Below are 17,918 nucleotides of genomic sequence, written 5' to 3' on the forward strand. Positions count from 1 at the left end.
CGTGAAGTTTGGAGGATAGGGTCACTTGTTCGGTAATCGGTCAACCAAAAAGACTGACATCGGCACTTGCACCTCCTTTAATACTTCAGAATGCCACACTGGTCAGTCAAAATCGTGTACGCCCTATTAAGCCATCAATGCATGCCCCAACTGGACGACGGGCAGAAGATCTGAGACCTCAGATCACACGAAATGGGATTGGCCGCCAATCTTCTCGGAGGACCTGTGCCAACTGATGCCTGTTATAAGGGCGAACTGTTCTTACCGTAGTTTGCGTGTCAAGGTGATCTCACAAGTGGGGTAGCCAAGTGGTTAAAGCGTTCGCTCGTCACGCCGGAGACCGGGTTCGATTCCCGACATGGGTACAATGTGTGAAGCCCATTTCTGGTATTGTTGGTTACTTTAGGACGACACCAAGCAAGCCTCCAAGTTGGGACTAAAACGGTCGCCAATGCGACCTAATATTCAATTTCTCTTCTGTCTAAAATTCAGAGGTAGCCAAATGACTACCTTGAAAATATCTTGTGGCGACTAAATTCTATTGCTACACATATGGAGACACAAAAAAGATAAAAGCTGGTCTTGGAAAACACGTCTGCCAATAATTGTACTCGCAAATAATTCCTCCTAGTCGACAATGAACCAAAATACATAAATATTAATGTTATTAGCCATTACCTATATAATGCAGTAACATAAATTGCATCATTGCTCAAGTCACAAATAACAAACATCAAGTACAGTTTCCACTAATAATCAATTCCAAGACTAGTGCTATGACTTGTACATAAATTATTAATGTAATAGTTATTTGCTTAAAGATAATTTCAATGCTTTTGGCTAAATACAATATTGGATTGACCTCTTAATTTTACCACTGGCTACCTGGAAAAACATACTTGTAGACATATGGCTACTTGGTAAAAATGTAAACTTTGAGGCCTGCAAAGGAAGTCAATATATTCATGGTTACGTAATTTAAAGTCATTTGGCAGTTCTTTAATGAAGGAGTTCTTCTGTCATTGTCCCCTCTCTGGAAACGCGTTCACTCTTTGTTAACTTGACGAAGAAACAACAAGGACACAAAGCTCAATGCCAACGACAAAGAGGCGAATTTCGCAATCAACCTTATATCAAAACGATTTATCATAATCACACAAATGCGATATTTCGGCTTAAGCAGGCATGGGTATTTATCAACAATAGAAATTCGTTAGTAATGCTGCATTTCGTCATGGTGGTCAGTTACAAACACATAAATCTGCTTCAGAGATTAAACCAGATTATGAAGGGAACAGCCGTAATAATGTTGGGTTGCATACGGATATATATTGCCTCGCTCTGACAGTATTTTCTACCTGTAGTGGAAAGGGTAACGGATAAGTAAGATTAATGCGAATGAAGTTACGTGTTTCAGAGCGAATTCCCTGTTGACTGTTCACAGAGAAGTAGGACGAATACAGAACCATATTGTCTCTGGACAGACATGGCAACATTGAAGACAAGCGTCCTGCTCATCTTGAGCGTGTTGTACACTTGTAAGTATATAACACTGTTGTATACTTGTAAATATATGCTAGCACTGTTGCACACTTGTAAATAAATGCTAGCACTGTTGTACACTTGTAGATATTTGATAGAACTGTCGTACACTTGTAGATATTTGATAGCACCGTCGTACACTTGTAGATATTTGATAGCACTGTCGTACACTTGTAAGTATATAACACTGTTGTAAGTTGTAAACATATACTAGCACTGTTGAAAACTTGTAAATATATGCTAGCACTGTTGTACACTTGTAAATATATGCTAGCACTGTTGTAAGTTGTAAATATATGCTAGCACTGTTGTACGCTTGTAAACATATACTAGCACTGCTGAAAGTTGTAAATATATGCTAGCACTGTTGTAAGTTGCAAATATATGCTAGCACTGTTGTACACATGTAAATATATGCTAGCACTGTTGTAAGTTGTAAATATATGCTAGCACTGTTGTAAGTTGCAAATATATGCTAGCACTGTTGTACACTTGTAAATATATGCTAGCACTGTTGTACACTTGTAAATATATGCTAGAACTGTTCTACACTTGTAAATATATGCTAGCACTGTTATAAGTTGTAAATATATGCTAGCACTGTTGTAAGTTGTAAATACATGTTAGCACTGTTGTACACTTGTAGATATTTGATAGCACTGTCGTACACTTGTAAGTATATAACACTGTGGTACATTTGTTAGTATATAACACTGTCCTACACATGTAAGTATGTGCTAGCACTGTTGCACACATGTAAGTATATAACACTGTTGTACACATGTTAGTATATAACACTGTTGTACACATGTTAGTATATAACACTGTTGTACACATGTTAGTATACAACACTGTTGTACACATGTTAGTATATAACACTGTTGTACACATGTTAGTATATAACACTGTTGTACACATGTTAGTATATAACACTGTTGTACACATGTTAGTATATAACACTGTTGTACACATGTTAGTATATAACACTGTTGTACACTTGTTAGTATATAACACTGTTGTACACTTGTTAGTATATAACACTGTTGTACACTTGTTAGTATACAACACTGTTGTACACTTGTTAGTATACAACACTGTTGTACACATGTTAGTATATAACACTGTTGTACACTTGTTAGTATATAACACTGTTGTACACTTGTTAGTATACAACACTGTTGTACACATGTTAGTATATAACACTGTTGCACACTTGTTAGTATATAACACTGTTGTACACTTGTTAGTATAAAACACTGTTGTACACATGTAAGTATATAACACTGTTGTACACTTGTTAGTATATAACACTGTTGTACACTTGTTAGTATATAACACTGTTGTACACTTGTTAGTATATAACACTGTTGTACACATGTTAGTATATAACACTGTTGTACACTTGTTAGTATATAACACTGTTGTACACTTGTTAGTATATAACACTGTTGTACACTTGTTAGTATATAACACTGTTGTACACTTGTTAGTATATAACACTGTTGTACACTTGTTAGTATATAACACTGTTGTACACTTGTTAGTATACAACACTGTTGTACACATGTTAGTATATAACACTGTTGTACACTTGTTAGTATATAACACTGTTGTACACTTGTTAGTATATAACACTGTTGTACACTTGTTAGTATATAACACTGTTGTACACATGTTAGTATATAACACTGTTGTACACTTGTTAGTATATAACATTGTTGTACACTTGTTAGTATATAACACTGTTGTACACTTGTTAGTATATAACACTGTTGTACACTTGTTAGTATATAACACTGTTGTACACTTGTTAGTATACAACACTGTTGTACACATGTTAGTATATAACACTGTTGTACACTTGTTAGTATATAACACTGTTGTACACTTGTTAGTATATAACACTGTTGTACACATGTAAGTATATAACACTGTTGTACACTTGTTAGTATATAACACTGTTGTACACTTGTTAGTATATAACACTGTTGTACACATGTTAGTATATAACACTGTTGTACACATGTTAGTATATAACACTGTTGTACACATGTTAGTATATAACACTGTTGTACACTTGTTAGTATATAACACTGTTGTACACTTGTTAGTATATAACACTGTTGTACACTTGTTAGTATATAACACTGTTGTACACTTGTTAGTATATAACACTGTTGTACACTTGTTAGTATACAACACTGTTGTACACATGTTAGTATATAACACTGTTGTACACTTGTTAGTATATAACACTGTTGTACAGTTGTTAGTATATAACACTGTTGTACACTTGTTAGTATATAACACTGTTGTACACTTGTTAGTATACAACACTGTTGTACACTTGTTAGTATACAACACTGTTGTACACATGTTAGTATATAACACTGTTGTACACTTGTTAGTATATAACACTGTTGTACACATGTAAGTATATAACACTGTTGTACACTTGTTAGTATATAACACTGTTGTACACTTGTTAGTATATAACACTGTTGTACACTTGTTAGTATATAACACCGTCGTACACTTGTAAGTATAACACACTTGTGAGTATATAACAGTGTCGTACACTTGGTAGTATATAACATCGTCGTACACTTGTAAGTATAACACACTTGTGAGTATATAACAGTGTCGTACACTTGTTAGTATATAACATCGTCGTACACTTGTAAGTATAACACACTTGTGAGTATATAACAGTGTCGTACACTTGTTAGTATATAACACAGTCGTGCACTTGTAAACATATGATAGCACTGTCGAGCACGTGTTAGTATATAACACTGTCGTACACTTGTTAGTATATAAGACTGTACACTTGTAAACATATGATAACATCGTTATACGCTTGTAGATATATATTAGGACTGTCGTGCACCTGTGAGTATATAACACTGCCGTACACTTGTATATAACAAGTGTACAACAGTGGTATATACTAACAAGTTTACGACAGTGTTATATACTAACAAGTGTACGACAGTGTTATATACTAACAAGTGTACGACTGTGTTATATATTAACAAGTGTTCGACAGTGGTATACACTTAATAGTGTACGGCAGTGCTATCATACTAACAGGTGTACGGCAGTGTTATATATCAATAATCGTACGACAGTTCTGTCATATGTTTACAAGTGTACGACACTGTTATATACTAACAAGTGTACGACAGTGTTATATACTAACAAGTGTACGTCAGTTCTATCATATGTTTACAAGTGTACGACAGTGTTATATACTTACAAGTGTACGACAGTGTTATATACTTACAAGTATTATATATTTTAAGTTTACAAGTGTACGACAGTGTTGTACACTAACAAGTGTACGACAGTGTTATATACTAACAAGTGTATGTCAGTGTTATATACTTACAAGTGTACGACAGTGGTATACACTTACAAGTTTACGACAGTGTTATATACTAACAAGTGTACGACAGTGTTGTTTACTAACAAGTGTACGACAGTGTTATATACTAACAAGTGTACGACAGTAATATATACTAACAAGTGTATGACAGTGCTATCATATGTTTACAAGTGTACGACAGTGTTGTTAACTGACAAGTGCACGACAGTGTTATATACTTACAAGTGTACGACAGTGTTATATACCAACACGTGTACGACAGTGCTATCATTTGTTTGCAAGTGTACGACAGTGTTATATACAGACAAGTGTACGCCAGTGTTATATACTAACAAGTATTATATAACACTGTCATACAGTTGTAAACATATGATAGGACTGTCGTACACTTGTTTGTATGTAACAAGCGCGTAAACTTGTAAGTATATAACACAGTCGTACACTTGTAAACATATGTTAGTACTGTCGTACTCACGTTAGTATATAACACTGTCGTCCACTTGTAAACATATGATAGAACTGTCGTACACTTGTTAGTATATAACACTGTCGTACACCTGTTAGCATGTAACACTGTCGTATACTTGTTAGTATATAGCACTGTCGTACACTTGTTAGTATATAACACTGTCGTACACTTGTTAGTTTATAACAGTGTCGTACACTTGTTAGTATATAACACTGTCGTACACTTGTTAGTATATAACACTGTCGTTCACGTGTAAACATATGATAGTACTGCCGTACACTTGTTAGTATATAACACTGCCGTACACTTTTAAGTATATAACAGTGTCGTACACTTGTAAGTATATAACACTGTCGTACATTTGTTAGTATATAACACTGTCGTACACTTGTTAGTATATACCACTGTCGTACACTTGTAAACATATGATAGAACTGTCGTACACTTGTTAGTATATAACACTGTCGTACACTTGTTAGTATATAACACTGTCGTACACTTGTAAACATATGATAGTACTGTCGTCCACTTGTAAGTATATAACACTGTCGTACACTTGTTAGTATATAACACTGCCGTACACTTGTAAACATATGATAGTACTGTCGTACACTTGTTAGTATATAACACTGTCGTACACCTTTTAGTATATAACACTGTCGTACACTTGTAAGTATATAACACTGTCGTACACTTGTTAGTATATAACACTGTCGGACACTTGTAAACATATGATAGAACTGTCGTACATTTGTTAGTATATAACACTGTCGTACACTTGTAAACATATGATAGAACTGTCGTTCACTTGTTAGTATATAACAGTGTCGTTCACTTGTTAGTATATAACACTGTCGTACACTTGTAAGTATATAACACTGTCGTACACTTGTAAGTATATAACACTGTCGTACACTTGTTAGTATATAACACTGTCGTACACTTGTTAGTATATAACACTGTCGTACACTTGTAAGTATATACCAGTGTCGTAAACTTGCAAGTATATAACACTGTCGTACACTTGTAAGTATATATCAGTGTCGAACACTTGTAAGTATAAAACACTGTCGTACACTTGTTAGTGTATAACACTGTCGTACATTTGTAAACATATGATAGTACTGTCGTACACTTGTTAGTATATAACACTGTCGTACACTTGTTAGTATATAACACTGTCGTACACTTGTAAACATATGATAGTACTGTCGTACACTTGTTAGTATATAACACTGCCGTACACTTGTTAGTATATAACACTGTCGTACACTTGTAAGTATATAACACTGCCGTACACTTGTTAGTATATAACACTGTCGTACACTTGTTAGTATATAACACTGTCGTACACTTGTTAGTATATAACACTGTCGTACACTTGTTAGTATATAACACTGTCGTACACTTGTAAGTATATAACACTGTCGTACACTTGTTAGTATATATCAGTGTCGAACACTTGTAAGTATAAAACACTGTCGTACACTTGTTAGTATATAACACTGTCGTACATTTGTAAACATATGATAGTACTGTCGTACACTTGTTAGTATATAACACTGCCGTACACTTGTGTGTGCTTGCGTGTGGGTGTTTTCAGTGTGCGTTTGTGTTTAACATGATTACCCCACACAGTATATCGACTCCGAGACGACCATTCCTTGTTTTACCCCTTTAGTGCTAAGCATCAGGCACGGTAACAACAATTTTTTAACCATCTTTTAACGTCTTTTCGTACCATGACACACTAATGTACGCTTGTAAATACATACTACACATTCGACACTGTACTATGACACACTGTAGCACACTTGTAAATATATACTTCACATTCTTCACTGTACAATGACACACTGTAGCACACTTGTAAATATATACTTCACATTCTTCACTGTACAATGACACATTGTAGCACACTTGTAAATATATACTTCACATTCTTCACTGTACAATAAAACACCATTGTACACTTGTAAATACATACTTCACATTCTTCACTGTACCATGACACATTGTAGCACACTTGTAAATATATACTTCACATTCTTCACTGTACAATAAAACACCATTGTACACTTGTAAATATATACTTCACATTCTTCACTGTACAATAAAACACCATTGTACACTTGTAAATATATACTTCACATTCTTCACTGTACAATAAAACACCATTGTACACTTGTAAATATATACTTCACATTCTTCACTGTACAATAAAACACCATTGTACACTTGTAAATATATACTTCACATTCTTCACTGTACCATGACACACTGTAGCACACTTGTAAATATATACTTCACATTCTTCACTGTACCATGAAACACTGTAGTACAATTGTAAATACATACTTCACATTCTTCACTGTACTATGACACACTGTAGCACACTTGTAAATATATACTTCACATTCTTCACTGTACAATAAAACACCATTGTACACTTGTAAATATATACTTCACATTCTTCACTGTACAATAAAACACCATTGCACACTTGTAAATATATACTTCACATTCTTCACTGTACCATGACACACTGTAGCACACTTGTATATATATACTTCACATTCTTCATTGTACCGTGAAACACTGTAGCACACTTGTAAATATATACTTCACATACTTCACTGTACCATGACACACTGTGGCACACTTGTAAATATATACTTCACATTCTTCACTGTACCATGACACACTGTAGCACACTTGTATATATATACTTCACATACTTCACTGTACAATGAAACACTGTAGCACACTTGTAAATATATACTTCACATACTTCACTGTACAATGAAACACCATTGTACACTTGTAAATATATACTTCACATTCTTCACTGTACCATGACACATTGTAGCACAATTGTAAATATATACTTCACATTCTTCACTGTACAATGAAACACTGTAGCACACTTGTAAATATATACTTCACATTCTTCACTGTACAATAAAACACCATTGTACACTTGTAAATATATACTTCACATTCTTCACTGTACAATGACACACTTTAGCACACTTGTAAATACATACTACACATTCTTCACGAGGAATTACGCTGCACATAATGATACTATGTCATAAAACATTGATGTACAGATGTAAGTATATAAACTAAACAACACATTATTCTGAAAACTATGGGGCAGAATTGCTTCCTCCTTTGGGCACGCCTATGGTCGTTGGTTCGAATCCCGGCTCGCCCCGAATATGTTTTTAGGTTTGTCAGCACCATACACGTGCTCGTGGGTTTCACTGAAGTGGAAAACGTCTGAGACCTGCGTCGCTTTTGGCTTTCCTCCCAAATTAAGCTGACACGCTGTTGACTAGTGGAATACTGTAAAAGTGGTGTTGAACTGAGTTAAACTCGCTCACTCTGAAAAATAATCACTATTTTTCCGTTGCTAAAGGTTCGTCATCGTTCAGCATTGAGGGCGAGACACTCTTGAGGAAGGATCTACTGACCAACTACAGCACCTATGTTCGCCCTACGCCTGTTACATCGGTCGAGATCGCATACAACTTGCTCTCCATTCAAAACATGGTAAACCAACTGCTGTTCTTAAGTTTACAACTACGATTCAACGTGTCCCTGGTTTAGTGCATGTATAAATTTTTAAGGAATATGTCAGCCCGTGGTACGTCATACCAACAATGAATGGCTTCTATTGGCCTGTGGTACGTCATACCAACAGTGAATGGCTTCTATTGGCCTGTGGTACGTCATACCAACAATGAATCACGTCAATTGGCCTGTGGTACGTCATACCAACAATGAATGGCTTCTATTGGCCTGTGGTACGTCATACCAACAATGAATCACGTCAATTGGCCTGTGGTACGTCATACCAACAATGAATGGCTTCTATTGGCTTGTGGTACGTCATACCAACAATGAATGGTTTCTATTGGCCTGTGGTACGTCATACCAACAATGAATCACGTCAATTGGCCTGTGGTACGTCATACCAACAATGAATGGCTTCTATTGGCTTGTGGTACGTCATACCAACAATGAATCGCGTCTATAGACCTGTGGCGATCAATTTGGTTTCTTCCATAGTTCCGCAGTCGTCTCAGCAACCCATGCTTGTCGTAAAAGGCGACTATGCTTGGCTTAAGAGGTAACTAACGGGATCGGGTGGTCAGGCTCGCTGCCTTGGTTGATGCATATCATCGTATCCCAATTGCGTAGATCGATGCTCATGATATCAACCACTGGATTGTCTGGTCCAGACTCGATTATTTACAAACCGCCGTCATATAGCTGGAATATTGCTGAGTGCGGCGTAAACCAACAAACCAACCAACCAACTCAGATTTGCAGGACAGATTTGCGTCCCTTGGACACGCCAGGAGCCTCTTTTGGATGGTTCGAATCACGGTTCGCTCCAAATATGTTGAGTGATTCAGCACCATACCAGAGCTCATGGGTTTCACCAAACATCTGAGGCCTGCATCACTTCGGGCTTTCCCTCACATATGAATTGAATATTGTTCAAATCGGCGTTAAAACCAACTCACTCACTCACTCTTCCTTTTTTCCTTAGAATATACAAGATCAGCAGATGTCCTTTGCCGGATGGTTCACGCTGGTAAGTGTCACGTACAGAACATAGACGAGACATGCGCCATGAATCGCATTGACATATACTGAGTCAAATTAAAAACTTCACATTTTTAAAAGTAATCCCATATATGATATACAACGGACAAATGTATCAGAGAAAGTAAATTTTAATCATTAATGTCCAAAGAAGGATTTAAATTAACGGTGGTAACCATAATTTGTTTTTACTTTGGTTCAGTATATATGATCAACTATGTAATAAGGGACCTTATGGGTGAAAAATCACATTTTGATTTCTTTTATATATTTTAAAACAAGGACCATAGAAATAGAATTCATGAGCTTTAATTGATATTTATTACCGAGATGCATGGCATCAGACATTTGGACATTCTGCAAAGTCCCATTTTCAAACATATAACTGTTTATGTACTGGTTGCAGTTTTAAAATAGTAAAATGTCTACTTAATTAAAGGTAAACATGTATGCTGAAATGGTTTGAAATGTGTTTTTTTTATAATGCCAACCTGGTCACAATGCCAACCTGGTTATAATGCCAACCTGGTCACAATGCCAACCTGGTTATAATGCCAACCTGGTTACAATGCTAACCTGGTTATAATGCCAACCTGGTTACAATGCCAACCTGGTTATAATGCCAACCTGGTTACAATGCCAACCTGTTATAATACCGCTAGTTATAATGTCAATATTGCCATGATGCCATGGATCTTTTTCGAACGGATTTTCGCAAATTACCTTTATATAATGCCAAGGCCAATTTCTTTCTGAACAAACGTCCTAAATCTCCGTCTATAATGCCATTTCTGGGGGTAATGTTAACCAATATGAATCATCATTGTCCATTTCGATGAAAGTCTCATGATATCAATCACTGGATTGTCTTGTCCAGACTCTATCATTTACAGACCTCCGTTATATAGCTGGAATATTGCTGAGTGCGGCGTTAAACAACAAATAAACAACAGCAACAGCAACAGCAACAAGAAACCAGTCCTCCCCTCGTGTGTCAACTGTTTTCACAGTACATTCATAAAATATCGAGGGGCGGTCGGGTAGCCTAGTGGTTAAAGCGTTCGCTCGTCACGCCGAAGACCCGGGTTCACAATGTGTGAAGCTCATTTCTGGTGTTCTCCGCCGTGATATTGCTGGAATATTGCTAAAAGCGGCGTAAAACCAAACTCACTCACTCACTCACTGATCTTCTTGACAAAATCTTGTTCGATCACTTGCTTAGTTCACGACACGATTCATGCATATGTGATGGGTGCCAGCGGTGGGGCAGGATACGTACACCTTTTCGCGGACACCGGTGTTATCACTATTCGAGAGTGAAGTTTCATGTTTGATATTATGCATGATATCCAATCGTTATCCAATATAGACCTTGTCGTGTCCGTGCATTGTTGCAGGTGTGGGAGGATCCCCGGCTGTCATGGACACCAGCCTCCTACAACAACGTCACTGACATACACACTGACTCCCATCACATCTGGTATCCCGTCCTCGTCGTTGATAATGCGTAATAATTACTATAATCATTGAACTTTGTGCGATTACAGGCCCGGAGAAGCATCTCCAACCACCACCACCACCACCCCACCCCACACACACACACCTCCACACACACTCTGAGAAACGCTCCTACGGGCCTCGATTACACATGCATTTACAAATACGAAGTTGAATATCTAACAATTATAATCGTATTATGAACGATTGGAAATTATGGAAGTTGACATAACAGAGAGATCACGTTGTCTTTATAAAAAAGCCACAGAGAGTTGTTTAGTGTCTTGTAACAAACAATCTTGTCCACGAGACACAACACCAGATGATAAACATTCTCTCGAACGCTACCCGGGTTATATATCAGACACAAAACTAGATGACACTAAGATTCCCTTTTGTTCCCCAGGATATCCAACAGACACAAAACTAGATGACACAAAATCTCCCTTTCGTCCCCAGGATATCCAACAGACACAAAACTAGATGACACTAAGACTCCCTTTCGTCCCCGGGATATCCATCAGACACAAAACTAGATGACACTAAGTCTCCCTATTGCTCCCCAGGATATCTATCAGACACAAAAATAGATGACACTAAGTCTCCCTATTGCTCCCCAGGATATCCATCAGACACAAAACTAGATGACACTAAGACTCCCTTTCGTCCCCGCGATATCCATCAGACACAAAACTAGATGACACTAAGACTCCCTTTCGTCCCCGGGATATCCATCAGACACAAAACTAGATGACACTAAGGCTCCCTGTCGCTCCCCAGGATATCCATCAGACACAAAACTAGATGACACTAAGACTCCCTGTCGCTCCCCAGGATATCTATCAGACACAAAACTAGATGACACTGACTCCCTTTCGTCCCCAGGATATCCATCAGACACAAAACTAGATGACACTAAGTCTCCCTTTCGTCCCCGCGATATCCATCAGACACAAAACTAGATGACACTAAGACTCTCTTTTGCTTCCCAGAATATCCATCAGACACAAAACTAGATGACACTAACGAAACTACATGGCATCGATTCTCCATCTAAATGTGTGACGAAAGCCCGAAACGATGTTGATCTCTGACATTTACCATTAAGGTGGTAGTCTCGAGCACCGTTATGATGCTGACAAACCCAGAAACATAACACATGTTAAAGAAGCTTGTTTAAACACGAATTTTCAATAAATATATTCTTGTGTGACCACTATCCTCCTGCTGGTATTTGTACAGGACCATCGACTAAACATGTTATTATTTGGCTAAGGTTGGTATTCGTTGATTTCTTTTTTGCTGTGTTCTGTTGCCGTGCTGCTCAGTGTGGACGACCTGTCTCCAATCGAGGACAAGTCTATTCCCATGCGGGTGACAGAACATGGTCTGGTCCGCTGGACTCCTCCGAGGATCATCACAACTGCATGTGACATGGACCCCACCTTCTTCCCCTTCGACACACACACGTGCTCCATTGAAATCACCAGCTTCGGCTACACCCTGGGGGAGGTCAACTTGACAGTGAGGGGTGCTGGGATGGTGACGGACTTCTACCAGAAAGATGGCCTGTGGGAGATGTTGGATCGCGCCTCGTCCCGCTCAGTGTTCCTCCATGACGGAGACGGCTATGCACGCATTAAGCTTCAAGTGACCATGAGGCGTCTTCCCAGTTACCACGGGCTCAATCTGATTCTACCCGTGCTCATCAACAGCATCCTTGTAGCCTTCGTTTTCAAACTGTCCCCAAAGTCTGGAGAGAAGATGGGCTTCAGTCTGACGGTTCTCCTGGCATACACTGTTATACTCACAATCATGGCAGATGCTGTGCCCTCTACTTCGGTGTATACATCTGTACTAGGTGAGTGTCCTATGTCTCCACGTCAGTCTACACATCTGTACTAGGTGAGTGTCCTATGTCTCCACGTCAGTCTACACATCTGTACTAGGTGAGTGTCCTATGTCTCCACGTCAGTCTATACATCTGTACTAGGTGAGTGTCCTATGTCTCCACGTCAGTCTATACATCTGTACTAGGTGAGTGTTGTTTGTCTCCACGTCAGTCTATACATCTGTACTAGGTGAGTGTTGTTTGTCTCCACGTCAGTCTATACATCTGTACTAGGCGAGTGTCCTATGTCTCCATGTCAGTCTACACATCTGTACTTTGGAGTGTCCTATGTCTCCATGTCAGTCTATACATTTGTACTAGGTGAGTGTCCTATGTCTCCATGTCAGTCTATACATCTGTACTAGGTGAGTGTCCTATGTCTCCATGTCAGTCTACACATTTGTACTAGGTGAGTGTCCTATGTCTCCATGTCAGTCTACACATCTGTGCTAGGTGAGTGTCCTATGTCTCCATGTCAGTCTACACATTTGTACTAGGTGAGTGTCCTATGTCTCCATGTCAGTCTACACATCTGTGCTAGGTGAGTGTCCTATGTCTCCATGTCAGTCTACACATCTGTACTAGGTGAGTGTCCTATGTCTCCATGTCAGTCTACACATCTGTGCTAGGTGAGTGTCCTATGTCTCCATGTCAGTCTACACATCTGTACTTGGGAGTGTCCTATGTCTCCACGTCAGTCTACACATCTGTGCTAGGTGAGTGTCCTATGTCTCCACGTCAGTCTACACATCTGTACTAGGTGAGTGTCCTATGTCTCCACGTCAGTCTTTACATCTGTACTAGGTGAGTGTCCTATGTCTCCACGTCAGTCTACACATCTGTACTAGGTGAGTGTCCTATGTCTCCACGTCAGTCTTTACATCTGTACTAGGTGAGTGTCCTATGTCTCCACGTCAGTCTATACATCTGTACTAGGTGAGTGTCCTATGTCTCCATGTCAGTCTACACATCTGTACTAGGCGAGTGTCCTATGTCTCCACGTCAGTCTATACATCTGTACTAGGTGAGTGTTGTTTGTCTCCACGTCAGTCTATACATCTGTACTAGGTGAGTGTCCTATGTCTCCACGTCAGTCTATACATCTGTACTTTGGAGTGTCCTGTGTCTCCACGTCAGTCTATACATCTGTACTAGGTGAGTGTTGTTTGTCTCCATGTCAGTCCATACATCTGTACTAGGTGAGTGTCCTATGTCTCCACGTCAGTCTATACATCTGTACTAAGTGAGTGTCCTATGTCTTCACGTCAGTTTATACATCTGTACTAGGTGAGTGTTGTTTGTCTCCATGTCAGTCTATACATCTGTACATGGTGAGTGTCCTATGTCTCCACGTCAGTCTATACATCTGTACTAGGTGAGTGTCCTATGTCTCCATGTCAGTCTATACATCTGTACTAGGTGAGTGTCCTATGTCTCCATGTCAGTCTATACATCTGTACATGGTGAGTGTCCTATGTCTTCACGTCAGTTTATACCTCTGTACATGGTGAGTGTCCTATGTCTCCACGTCAGTCTATACATTTGTACTAGGTGAGTGTCCTATGTCTCCACGTCAGTCTATACATCTGTACTTGGGAGTGTCCTATGTCTCCACGTCAGTCTACACGTCTGTACTAGGTGAGTGTCCTATGTCTCCACGTCAGTCTATACATCTGTACATGGTGAGTGTCCTATGTCTTCACGTCAGTTTATACCTCTGTACATGGTGAGTGTCCTATGTCTCCACGTCAGTCTATACATTTGTACTAGGTGAGTGTCCTATGTCTCCACGTCAGTCTATACATCTGTACTTGGGAGTGTCCTATGTCTCCACGTCAGTCTACACGTCTGTACTAGGCGAGTGTCCTATGTCTCCACGTCAGTCAACACATCCTCGTCTACCACCAAGTATAATCTAATGATAGGAAACACAATAATCCCAAAATTGGTGTGTGGCTGCGGTTCCTGAAACAGATGATGCCAGTGTTACGCTGGAAGCTGCTTCAGATATCATGTGTCCATCAGAGCTTAGATTTGGATTAAGATGTGACAGATAAAGCCGAGTGTCATTAGTAAGCTTAAACGTTTTAGACTAAACTCTCCCAAGTTTTATCAAATGCCTGTCAGATTATACCTGCAGTTATCACTCGCACGTCTTGTCTTTTCCAGAGGTGTATGTGTCTGCGGTCCTGATTCTGAGCACTCTCGGCACTGTGATCAGCGTGTTCTCACAGGTCATCTACTTCCGCGAATCCTCCTGCCCTATTCCTCCATGGGTAGTTTGCTTCTCCAAGTGCATTGCACGCGTACTGTTCTGGGAGGCACACAAATTCAAGCCTCGCACGAAGCCATGCAACAATAACGTCTTGGTGTCCAAGCCCCCAGACACCACCTGCTTGAGCGAATCCAAGATACCCAAGGGATGGGACACAGTGTCCTCCGTCTTCACAGATGACCCCGAGGACCTGGTCATGACCTGGGAAGACGTGTCCCTGATGATTGACTCTTTCTGCTTCTGGGTATTTTTGATGGCCATTGGCATCCTCTCCATCCTGGTGTTGTCCGTTATCGGCGCCCAGTACTAGACAGCCGGGGCCCTATTCCTTAAAGTTATCTTAGCGCTTAGGGACCCGTGAAGATCCTGGGTAGAATAGGTCTTCAGCAACCCATGCTTGCCGTAAAAGGCGACTATGCTTGTCGTAAAAGGCCACTAACGGGATCGGGTGGTCAGGCTCGCTGACTTGGTTGATGCATGTCATCGATCCCAATGGCGTGGATCGATGCTCATGATGTCAATCACTGGATTGTCTGGTCCAGGCTAGATTATTTACAGACCGCCGTCATATAGCTGGAATATTGCTGAGTGCGGCGTAAAACAACAAACCAACCAACCAAATCCTAGCGCTTAGGAGGCCGGCGGGTGGCCCAGTGGTTAAAGCGTTTACTCGTCACTCCGAAGACCTGGGTTCGATTCCCTACATGGGTACAATGTGTGAAGCCCATTTCTGGTGTCGCCCGCCGTGATATTGCTGGAATATTGGTAAAAGTGGCGTAAAACCATACTCACTCACTCACTCACTTAGTGCTTAGGTGATCGTAAGTCCAATACTTTAACATAGGCTTACGTAGCGGTAAGATCGTAGCGGTAAGATCGTAGCGCTAAGATCGTAGCGCTAAGATCGATTTGATGAACAAGGCCCAGGTTAACATAGACACATATAAAGCCGAACGTTACTGTTATGTGACTTTGCAGTGTTCAATGGCAGTTGTATTGATGTCATATTTGTCTGTTACATGCGCTTCCAACCTTGACTTTGATCTAGTGAGTGATTTGTGTTTAACGACACTGTGAATTGTATTCCAGTTATATCATAGCGTGTCAGCTTAATGTGGGAGCAAATTCCGAAGTGATGTAGGTCTCAGACGTTTACCACTTTGGTGAAACCCACGAGCACGGGTATGGCACTGATAAACCTAGAAACATAATCGGGGCGAACCGGTATTGGAACCCACAATTATAGGTTTCTGGCGTGCGCAAGGGACGCAACTCCACACTGTGATATAATCTAGAAATTGTGTATCTGGTTAGGTTTGATGAGAATTTGTTTTTGTGGCGTGTGATGTGAACCTTTGCGTATTATATCATAACCATACACGATTGAGAACATTCAGAAATAGTTTCTTTTCGTTTTTATTTGTAACACAAATTGCAATATCGTCAAGTCGATGTATGCACTACCGACGATCAGGGTCACAAGGCGTCATTTGATACAGTTGTGTAGATGATGTCATCGTCACCAATTGCAGAGATCGTTGATGTCATAAACATTTGACACGAAGTCATTTTGGCGGCCATCTTGGATTTTCTTCGCCACCAGTGGGTGCTTTATCTTAGATTTGAATTATATGCAACGTTGTTTCAAATAATTTTGCATAAATTACTAAAATTGACTAAATTATTATGATGTATTGAATATAAATTGATATCTAAGGGATTTTAACTATTTTAGCGGCCATCATGGATTTTCTACCACCAGGTGGCGCTGCTGAGGTGGATCCATATCCTGAAATGTTCGGAATGGTTCAATGTATAAGAGTGCCAAGCTTGGTGCATTTAACCCCAAATTCACAATTTTGATAAAATCCAGCCTTAACCGCCCCACTACTAGTTTGTTTGGTCCTGCTTATGTCCCCCGCCGTGATATTGCTGGAATATTGCTAAAAGCGGCGTAAAACCATACTCACTCACTCACTCATTATTTGGTCCTGACACTGTTATTAACAGACCGCCGCTGGAATATTGCTGAGTGGGCGTTGAATAGTAACCACACAATGTACAGGCCAGCTCACAGTGTCTCTGTTCTCTCAGTCCAACACAACACTTGAAAGATTAAACGGCAACCTTGGATGAAAGTTGTATCAACATACGTGTTCATTGTAACCCATCTTGGAACGTGGATTTCATATGTGTTTAAATAGTTAGTTTTCAATACACTGTATGCATAACTTGT

The 17,918-nt window shown here is 39.5% G+C and overlaps 1 protein-coding gene across 1 annotated transcript; it reads left to right on the top strand.

Moving 5' to 3' along the window:
* Nucleotides 1–1,486: 1,486 nt before the first annotated feature.
* Nucleotides 1,487–15,992, top strand: LOC139460488 (neuronal acetylcholine receptor subunit alpha-3-like). Its single transcript, XM_071241968.1, has 6 exons — nucleotides 1,487–1,538; nucleotides 8,824–8,957; nucleotides 9,964–10,008; nucleotides 11,417–11,526; nucleotides 12,845–13,377; nucleotides 15,577–15,992. Exons 1-6 carry the CDS (start codon nucleotides 1,487–1,489, stop codon nucleotides 15,990–15,992), a joined length of 1,290 nt encoding a protein of 429 aa, XP_071098069.1.
* The last annotated feature ends 1,926 nt before the right edge of the window (nucleotides 15,993–17,918 follow it).

The sequence above is a fragment of the Haliotis cracherodii genome, unplaced genomic scaffold (genome assembly GCF_022045235.1).
Source record: "Haliotis cracherodii isolate W230 unplaced genomic scaffold, xgHalCrac1.p SCAF_14, whole genome shotgun sequence".
NCBI lineage: Eukaryota > Metazoa > Mollusca > Gastropoda > Lepetellida > Haliotidae > Haliotis > Haliotis cracherodii.